The 10,965-nt window shown below is 34.8% G+C and overlaps 1 protein-coding gene across 1 annotated transcript; it reads left to right on the forward strand.

Moving 5' to 3' along the window:
* Positions 1-3,604: 3,604 nt before the first annotated feature.
* On the forward strand, positions 3,605-4,571 carry LOC127842448 (uncharacterized). The gene has a single exon (XM_052371955.1). The coding sequence runs from the start codon at positions 3,723-3,725 to the stop codon at positions 4,503-4,505; it is 783 nt and encodes a 260-aa protein (XP_052227915.1). The 5' UTR covers positions 3,605-3,722; the 3' UTR covers positions 4,506-4,571.
* The last annotated feature ends 6,394 nt before the right edge of the window (positions 4,572-10,965 follow it).

Below are 10,965 nucleotides of genomic sequence, written 5' to 3' on the forward strand. Positions count from 1 at the left end.
GGCATTTAGAAAAACACCAATAAATATAATTCTAACACGGCACGTGCCAAATTTTATATAAACACAGAAGAAAATCGTCCATGGGTTATTCTGCAACAAATTATGGGCGGAGCTTATACACTGAAAGCACGCGCTGTAGCTAAACAAAACATGCCGATACATTTTCCACCAGCGTAATAAATTAATAATCCGGTATTTTATGAATGAATGACAAAATACTACGCTATAAACAGAAATGCGTAAAATTGACCCACTTCCCACGGTGTTCGTCTGCTGCTTCGATACTAAAATGGCTGAAGTTCGAATCGGGGCAGTGTGCTCTTATCGCGGATCGAATGATAACTGGAGAGTTATCGATACAAGACATGATGGACTTGTCAAAAAGTTCTTGATTCGATCCGTGACAAGTGGATAAGTTAAATGCGTTTTTAGTTTTGAAATCTTTGAGAAATACACAAGTAGCCTCTAAACCTATAAGTTCGTGCACCTTAAACTTCAATGGCATATCTTTCATGAAAGATCATTAGACAATAAATAAACGTGATATATACTTTATGATGTATCTTTTGTTTAACAAATAACGAGTGAAGTATGTTGGTTGACAGATAATAATAATGGAATTACGTACCTTTAAACATTCGTGTTTATGGTAGTCTGCGTCACACAGAATTACCCTATAAGATCGTGCATCGATTTTGATGACGTCACAGCGAGGCCCTGGGATGTGTTTATAATAGCCGATATATGTTTTTGTGAATATGTGTTTATTTGTATTAAATATTTGTTGTTTTAGATGAATTTCGTGAATAAACTGTAATGAAAATAATGGTTTAAACAAAACTGGTCTTCATAAAAACGAAAGATGAACGGTGATAACTGTTTTCAGAGGTCTAGATAAACTGTATTTACTAATGGAAAAAAGCTAAATAAAATTCTATTCACAATGGGGGCATAAAAGGCTGTCACCCCTTCTAATGACAGTTGTTTTGTGACAAAATCCCAAATTGACGCAGTGAGAACCTTTATCGCAATAGGCCGGACACGATCTTAACGTATGGTATTGTGTCAACATTTGGGGGAAAAATTTTCCGCATATACAGCATACTTTAATCGTATTGTAATGCCAAGTACAGAGTCCAAAATACAAATTCTAGACGGGCCTCCAAGGGAAACTACTCTAACAACATTTTACGATCAAAACATTGACAAACATAGCCGTCTGGTGAAGGAAATGTGCAAATTTGAACATTGTTTAGGCTATTTCTTTGGAACGATGTCAGAAAAACAGACAATTTATATCTTTTTTTTTCTCATGATTGTTGTCTTATCGGCTGTGGAAATTCTCGCGTTACAAAAGTGAACAGTTTTCGGGTACGTGCGTTCGAATGTTGCTTAGAAGTTTATGTCATAAAAAAGTACACGATCTTATAGGGCTGCACGAAGTTATAGGAATAGAGGATACATACAAGGAACTGGACGATTTTTTTCGTGAAACAACAGGATTTGGACTTGACGATGACACAAGTTTTTTGGACGAGGAATTTGATGATATTGGCGAAGTGCCACAGCCAAAACGTTTCAAGGAAGTTTCAAGCATTGACATAACAAAAATTAAGCAACAAAACACGGAGAAAACAACTAATAAACAGACCAAATGGGCAGTGAACATGCTGAAAGGTAATGAAATAAATACACAACATGTAGTCTGTGTTCTTATTTTTATGATTATGGTCAAAAAAACATTGTTAAGTAAATTATAACATCTTAACAACATTATTAAACAAGAGCATAGCATAGCGGGTGCCAACGCTCGGCTGTGGGTGCAGTTTTGTTTTTTTGACCTTTGACCTTGAAAGATGACCTTGACCTTTCATCACTCAAAACGTGCAGCTCCATGGGATTCACATGCATGCCAAATATCAAGTTGCTCTCTTCAATATTGCAAAAGTAATGGCAAATGTTTCAGTTTTCGGACGGCGCATGACGAGCTAGGCAGTGGCTATGACAATACCTCGAGTTTTCTTCGAAAACAGCCGAGCTAATAATAACATTACAATACTTTGTAAACATTACATAAAACAGTTAAACTTCCAAGGCTAACATAGCAACAATTAATGAGCCTTGTCAAGCAATAATGATGTTCATTAGGAGAAAAATTATTTTTCTCTTAACATAAATGCTAGAACCAGTATTCTTTTCATCAAACAATCAATCACACCATAATAATCCAATTTGTAAAAATAAAAATAAAAGTACATGTATTTTATGTTGCATTCATACAGTAAACAAAATGGCATAATTTTTCTGCACTTGTTAGACGTTTTATGATAGTGGATTGAAGCTAAATTTATTTAACAAATTTGCAACAATAATGTTGTGAAAACAAGGCCATTCAGGCAATTGCATGCATATTTTGTCCCAATAAAATCTAAAATTGGTTATAAAACAATTGAAAATATGTACTAGATGATTGATATATGAACTGTGAAATGGCTGTGAACTATTTTATACCTGTAATAACCATTCAAAATGTGTTTTTCTTGTTAAAAAATGATTATTTATTTGGCTTAAACAAACATTATTTTCATCATTTATTCATCGAACAATTTTCATCTTATCCCATTCTAAGCGGATTGAGGTTTAAAGTGAGTATGCATGATTTTTATATGTGTTAAATTGTAATATATTCATAAAAATATGTTACAATAAGACAAAATAGGCAAGAAAAATTATACATTAAAGACGAATTTCATAAAATGCAGCAAAGACAAATTATCGCCCCGAGCCGATTGTGATGAAGCTATTTTGTACATGTTTTCCTACAATAACCAAAGCATTCGTCTTTTTATTAGGATCAGAGTTAGTGTAAGTGTGTCGTATGAATAGGTATCGTTCCAGGAAATTAAAATGATCCGTAAAACTAAATTTAGATTCACATCGTACACGCATAATATACATGCTGGCGAATTCGACTGTTTAGACATTTTCGATTTCAGAATTAAATAACTGGCTTATTTTGCATTTTTCGACACATGTTTTTCTGATTTTTTATTTTAATTTATTTTGAAATATATGTATTTTTACATATTTTATATATATTAATTCATTAATATTTGACAATATTCGTGCATACTCACTTTGAATGAACAACTTAATGTTTATGGATTACAATTAGATCTAACTAAAATAAGTCTTTATTCAAACAGGTGATCAAATCAAATATTAGTATTTTGTTTCATGGTTTAAAATCCATCCTGGCATAAAATGGTTCAGATGCTTTTTACATATAACCTAACAAACAGAGAACAATGAATGAATTTCAATACATTATTCTTTTTTTAGAATGGATGCTAGAGAACCAAAGAAAAACAGTTGAATTTGAGACTTTGACTGACAGTGAGCTAAATAAAATTCTTGAACAGTTCTATGCATCTCTTCAAAGTAAGAGGGGCGCTGAAAACTCGAAGTCTGCTTTGGTATCCATACGGGCAGGAATAAACAGGTACCTGACCAGTGAGCCCTTTTCTCGTCCAATCTCATTGATGAAAGACAGGGTTTTTATGTAATCTAACCAGGTCTTGACTGGCATCATAAAGGGTCTGAAACGAGAAGGAAAGGATGTTAGTAAACACAAAGATCCCATTAATGTTGCAGATCACAACAAATTATACCAGTGTGGAGTATTTTCCTTAAACACACCACAATCTCTACAAGATAAAGTCATGTACGAGATTATTTCGCAGTTTGGACGTCGTGGATATGAAGGGCTGCACACTCTGACCAAATCGGCTTTTACAATTAAAACCGACATAAATGGGAAAAGGTATTTTGCCATGACATACAATGAAGCGGACAAAACACACCATGGTCTTGACAACAAAGAAAAAATGAAAGACGCAAGAATGTACGAAACATCAAATGAATTTTGTCCTCTAAAATCATTTGAGAAATATCTTTCAAAATTAAACCCAGAGTGTGACAGGCTCTTTCAGCGGCCAGCTAGAGTGTTCTTAGGAGACACACAGGAGTTTTGGTTTGAAAAAGCGCCACTCGGTATAAACACAATAAACAGTTTCATGCCAAATCTCTCTGTTAAAGCCAACCTGAGCAAAAGGTACACTAACCATTGCATCCGAGCGTTTGTCTCGACACATCTTCATGGCCAGGGTTTCTCAAATGCAGCCATCATGTCAGTGACAGGACACAGAAATGTCCAAAGCCTCACATCATATGTCAAACCCCAGGATGAGGAGAAACGAACCATCAGCAACGCCCTCGCTTATAAGGGAGCATCGTGTGAGCCAGCTCTATCTTCACCACTGGAAATTTCCACTTGCAGTGCATCTTCTGACAGTTACAACCATGCCTGGACTGAATCTGACCAATTAACATCATCAACTGCATCTAATCTCAACCTGCTGAACACTTTTTCTCAATCCAAGCAGTGGTCCATCTTCTCAGGTGCCATTAATTCCAGCACAATAAATATAAACATCCATAAATAAATCCAAAGATGAAAAACACTTCCTGCTTACAAACACTGAAACAGCAAAACACGAATAACGGATGAAGATGAGACGTTGAATTAACACTATTTGTAATTTGTTCTGTACAGTATCGTCAGTTTATTCCAATTTATTGTCACATATACAGTGTTGTTTTTTTGTAGATGTAACACTCTTGCGTTAATTTAAAGTGTACACTGAAAACATGTTAGTTTACGCAAGTTGTTGTTGTTCTTATTTAACCAAACGTGAGAAATGAAATGGGTTTTTTCCATCCAGTTTGGCTGTTATTGCGGGCGGAGATCTGATCGACAGAACAGCCGAAAGCTATTTTTTATGGGCGGAGCTTTACATAAAATAGTATGCAAGAAAAATAAGAAACATTCTATAAATCTTTAGTAAAAATCGTGTTAGAATCGAAATAATTCGTGTACGTTATAGTTTGTTGTCGAATAACCCACGGCCGGAAGTTTAGATGCGTGGTATCAAATTACTCGTGCTTCGCACTCGTGATTTAATCCCTACGCATCTAAACTTCCGGCCGTGGGTTATTCGACAGCGTGGTATCAAATCACTCGTGCTTCGCACTCGTGATTTAATCCCTACGCATCTAAACTTCCGGCCGTGGGTTATTCGACAACAAACTATAACGTACACGAATTATTTCTTAAACAAAGTGCAGGTTCATACTCAATAAACCAATTTTATTTTCAGCAAACCGGTCACACTGATTTCGAAATTCAATTTAGTAAAAAAGAAAGTATCAGTATGTACATATATTAAAATGAATATCGAATGCATATAATCTACAGATTCAATTGTGTATTTACAAACTTTGATCATATGCAACGGACATATATGAATGTATGTAACAACGTGCATATTTGTTTTGGTTAGATAAACTAGTTGTATGCCCCCGGTAAGATGGCATATAGCAGTTGAATTGTCCGTCAGTCCGTCCGTTTGCATGTCAGTCAGTCTGTCCGTCTGTCCGTCTGTCCGAAAACTTTAGCATTGCCCATAACTTGTGCAAAATTGAAGATAGCAACTTCATATTTGGCATGCATGTGTATATCACGAAGCAGCATATTTCTAGTGTTGAAAGGTCACGGTCAAGGTCAGCCTTCAAGTTAAAAGGTAAAATATATGGCTTCAAGCGGCGCATTAAGGGGCATTATGTTTCTGACGAACAAATCTCTTGTATGTACTAATTCTGATAAAAGGTGTCATTGTATTATATTTTGATTTTAAATACATCAAACGATATGAGTATATGATATGATCATACGAGCCTCGTACTTGAAGAAAAGGCTTAATGCGTGCGTGTAAAGTGTCATACTAGATTAGCCTGTGCATTATGCACAAGCTAACCAGGGACGACCCTTTAGTTTATATGGTGGTTAAGGTTAAGTTTCGTCTTTATTTGGCCTAGCCGGACGACATAGGTTCATATGGGATGACAATTTACACACATTACGTCATGTATAAAGCAAGTTGTGCCATAATGAGGCTGATGAGATCATTACAAACATAAGGGGTGTGTAAGTTTTTGTTTATTAATACCAATAAGTTCTCGAATACGTTCGTGAACGTTTTATAAAACTATTTGAAAGAAGTTATGGAATCCATTACGGCGTGTATATATTGGCTTGTTTGATGTAGATTATTAATGATCGACCTATATATTCTCAAACACGGTCGGACTTATCGTGACGTAGTATTTACAGACTTTATTAATTCAAATACCTTTACCTCGTTCCTAAAACCCTTAACAAACTGGTTTAAGATTTAAACTTTAATGAGAAACATATAATAATTATTCTACCACATGGCTGAATTATTACTGCATTATAAAGCAGTATAACGTTGATCGATACTCAGACTTCCTCTAGTTTGTATTTGTTGTCATGAGAAAATACGAATTTGAAGTTGTGCAGTGACATCTGTACCTACTGTACATTGTTTCGTTCTTAAAATAAACTGCGTTTGATAGGAATAACGATAAGTAAATACGATTGTCACGAAGATAAGACGCAATGGTTTTTATTTAATGTTCAATAACAAGTCGTAAATTACACTCATATATCAAGGATATGGAATAAAGAGCGATTTTTAGCTAACTAAAATCAATGCGTCCATCTTAAGGATTTCGTTCGACTATAATGCGTTTGTATTACGTGGATGTTTATATTAGTATCAGTGACACGCTGACCGTTACTGTGAAACATGACAGATGTAATCGCAACATTCAGTGAATCATACAATTGGATGCATTTGTCGAATCATCCATTTGTGTTTTTTATAATTTAGTACACCTAAATTGCCTACGCAATACTAGACAATACATGCATCGGTACTCTTAAACATTTAAATGATTTAATCTATGGCCAAAGTTTTCGAACGGTAGATGCATCATTGGTGGTTGTATACGGGTTCAAGGGCTGGCCGCACTTCACACTTATCAGAGCAAGAATCACATATAGAGAAATAAAATATAATTAACAGCATAGACATTACATAACATTAACGATAACTCGAAAACAAACACTTCACAAAAAAGCGATTAATTGTCAACAAGAGGCATGAACAAGCAGAATTGTATACGGGAAGCTCTAACCAATGTTAAGGCCGCCAAACCCTCAAATGATGCTCAGAATTAAGCAAAAACATATATCATTTTCCCTTGCAGACAAAATAATGAAAATACGTTTAAACGGGCAATAATTATCAAATACTAAACGTACTATTTTAGTTTGCGTATATCATAGGTTACCAAAACTCGTTTGATCTAAAACAATTAACATGTCTTGCTAAGCTTAAAGTAAAAGTACGGCAAACATATTGAAAATTCATTTTCTACCTGATAGTATAAATAGAATACTATCCATGAAATATTTTATAACCAGCTACTGAAGACTATTCCAACACTAAAGTGAAGAAATGAACAATTATAAGTACTGCATAGTCTTCACATCACATAAACTGCTACAGCGATAACTATATGACACATGAACAACTGTCGTCTGCTTAAATCAAAACCTTCGCGGGACAATCTCCTTCCAATAGACCCTTTTCACAATAGGCCAAAATTGATAAGAGCGTAAAGTCACGTGACTCTCAGACCTCGAGAACGAGGCTGAACGTGTATAAATTTCCAATACTCCCGCGCAACGCCGCATGTGATTTCACCCTGTCACTCTTTTGAACATTCTGCGAGGTAACGACTTAGAAAACACAATATGACACTGTCAGAATAAGTTATAAATATGTAATTCACATTATAAGTGTCAATAAAATAAACAAAAATTAATAGATTAATTTTATAAAGTACTTGTTTTTCTCCATTTTTCCACACATTTGACACGCTTTGGTATAGCTTTTTTATCGCGCTGTTTAAAAACGGATCTATCTTGTTTATTGATACATCTGTGGCCCCTGTGTTCCTGGTAAACCAATTATCTCGTTATGATCTGATACTGTGCCGACAAATACTAAATAACAGCATGGTGTCATAAACCACACGTGGTAGATGCTTGGTCATTGAACACCATGTATGGTACCCCAATGTCTAAGACTAATGTAACGCCAAATATTCAAACTAAATACTTTATAGATATTAGCCAGTTTTAATCATAATAATACAGTGAATGCTGCATATTCGTCCTAGCCTATTTTTTCACACAGGCAGATGTTCGTCCCTATGTTTTTGACAACCTGAACATTCGTGCCTTCGTTATTTTGACAATGCACAATGCACATAATGGTTCCTACATAATTTAGACTGCCTTGACATTCGTTCCTTCGTTATTTGGACAGCCCGGAGATTCGTTCCTGAATAATTGCTATCCCGGTCATTATTATTACATTTTATCAAAATAATATGGCACTTTTATCCGGTATTTTAATATGTCGTTATTGAAATATTTAAAAATAATGTTCTCATATGTTGTGTATATTTTATAATGTGTATATTTTATATTGTTGTAAGATTTTATCGTGATCATGATAACGTTAAAATTAATCGAATATATCGACTTACACTGAGATCTGTAATTTGCCAAAATGCAGAATTCTGGGCTTTAAAACTTTTTAGGAGTATATACATCCGGTCTGTCAAATTTATGTTGGAACGATTGTCCGGGATGTCTAGATAGCGTGGGAATGAATGTCCGGGAGTTAAAAAAACGTATGAACTAATGTCCGCCTTGTCAAAATTAGCGTAGGAACAATTTTCCCTGTGAAAGAATATTCGGATACATAATTAAGTGCTTAATACCTATATATACATTAGAAATATTTATAAGCTTTTATGCTTAACACGAAACCTATTTAGCGGGTACCGCTAAAATAAAACTCCGTCCTTACATAGTCTTATAAAGAGTGTTAATTAGTGTATGGAAGAACACAATTGAAACAAGAATTTTCAATGACCACAACGGGGATAATGAATGTTTCCGAAAAATCAAGACACACACACACACACACAAGAGAGATTTAAGACATGATGTGGCATATATTTATCACTCATAATCACGTTTAAAGAGAAATCAAGGTGCATGCATAGACAGATCAGTTCGCTCCACGTTTGTTATTTTACCTGCATAAAAGAATTCTTCAATATTGTATTTCACTGTAAAAGAACATTAATTCAAGTTAAAAGAAAAATGACACAACATTTATCATGTGTTTTGCATTTTCTATTGCCTTTTCTTATGATTGAGTCAACACACATTTTACACGTTCGATCGTTCGTGAAAACCTTTGAGAATTTAAGTTTTATAATAACCTTTTGTATAATACGACATTTGTATACATTGTTTCTTTATTTTGTGCAATTATCAATGTTTATTCTTCAGATCACATTTGCTCTGATGACAATGGGTATCTTGAATTTTAATCAAGATTAAATAAAATGTATTTACACGTATACACTAGTGGTACTATATACTATGGCTTTGAAATATGGTTTGGGTGTGAGCATGTTTATTTGATAAAACCCCTCATCAATTTATTGACTAAACAACACATCCATGTATGCATATGTTTGCCGTAATTGTAACCAGTGTCAGTGCTCATGAAAATCCCGAATGAAATTAATAAAATTCAACTGGTTTATAATCATCGATATGCTCCGCCTAAGATCTATACACGTTCAGCCTCGTTCTGAAATTCGACGCGTCACGTGATATCTAAAAATAGCAACAGCGGAAGTATTGTGAAACTGGTCTATATTACGACACGTGGGTATGTAACTGATGCGAGTCGCTTTTGATTTTCGTCCAGGCATTGAATTGTTACCGAGGTAAGTGCATGCATGTCTAGAAGTACTTGTAAATCCTTGAAAAAAAAATGCAATTCTCGATGCCATTAACCTTAAGTTTATTAATGTTCGTTTAGCTCATTTTCGTTCAATCATATTTTGCAATCTGCCATTATTAAATCGATAGTTTTAATACAAAATCTGATTTTGCCTGGGAAAGAACCCGATCCCTGTGGTGACTTATGCTGATCTAGAGCTCGTGCGCGCCAGCTGTGCCACGCTAGTTAAAGTATTTAACATCGAGCTATAAACGCTATGTTGGTTATACAGGTATATTCAAAATTATCGAGGAAAAGTGATCGAGCAATATCGAATGACGATCGTCAATTATACATGATAGTTATGATATTTCTACGTTTCTTCTTTCTTAGTCAGGAGGGTTATTTTGATTATGTAGCCATAATGTATACATTCGCTTTTGACTCTATGAAAATGGTCATTTTTTCCAAAGTATAAACAAGTTATTGTAAGCAATTATAATCGATGTAGCGTACCTATAAGTAAATAGAAAGCGAATTAAAGTTTGTGTTTGCGTGTATTAAACCACAAGAATCATGCCATAGTGAATCTATTCGTATTCACCATATTTCAGTCATTACGAGCCAACAACTATTACGAATATGTGGCGCACTACACTTTAAGACGTTAACTTCGTTGACAGTCTAAGGCCACAACACATTGATTACGTGTTCGATGGATTTCCCGCACCGAAAAATCTTAAAACGAAATAAAAATTATTTTTATTTTTATTTTGCGCCCGCGGCAACAATTTGTGCTCCGCACATATTCATTCAATGATTTAGTTTAATTTAGCCTACGTATTTTACGATATAGACTGTTATAACGCTTTCCGATATTGATTGGTTTATGGTAAAATAATGGCGGCGTCCGTCTGCTTCGTTGTGTCAGCGTAAGATGTTAATGGAAATGTAATTTTTCCACCAGATGCAATCAATCATCGCATTACTGATGATTTCCGTGCTTTGTTCCTCGCAGCAGCATCTGCATCGGGATGCGAAATATCACCAGAATGCGTAAATGCGGTAAAAATTTGTGGTAAACTAGGTGGTAGTGATCAAATAAAAATGTCGAACAACAACATGCAACTTAGTGTCGCAATGGAATTAGACAAAAAAGTTG

Source organism: Dreissena polymorpha, chromosome 8 (genome assembly GCF_020536995.1).
Source record: "Dreissena polymorpha isolate Duluth1 chromosome 8, UMN_Dpol_1.0, whole genome shotgun sequence".
Lineage (NCBI taxonomy): Eukaryota > Metazoa > Mollusca > Bivalvia > Myida > Dreissenidae > Dreissena > Dreissena polymorpha.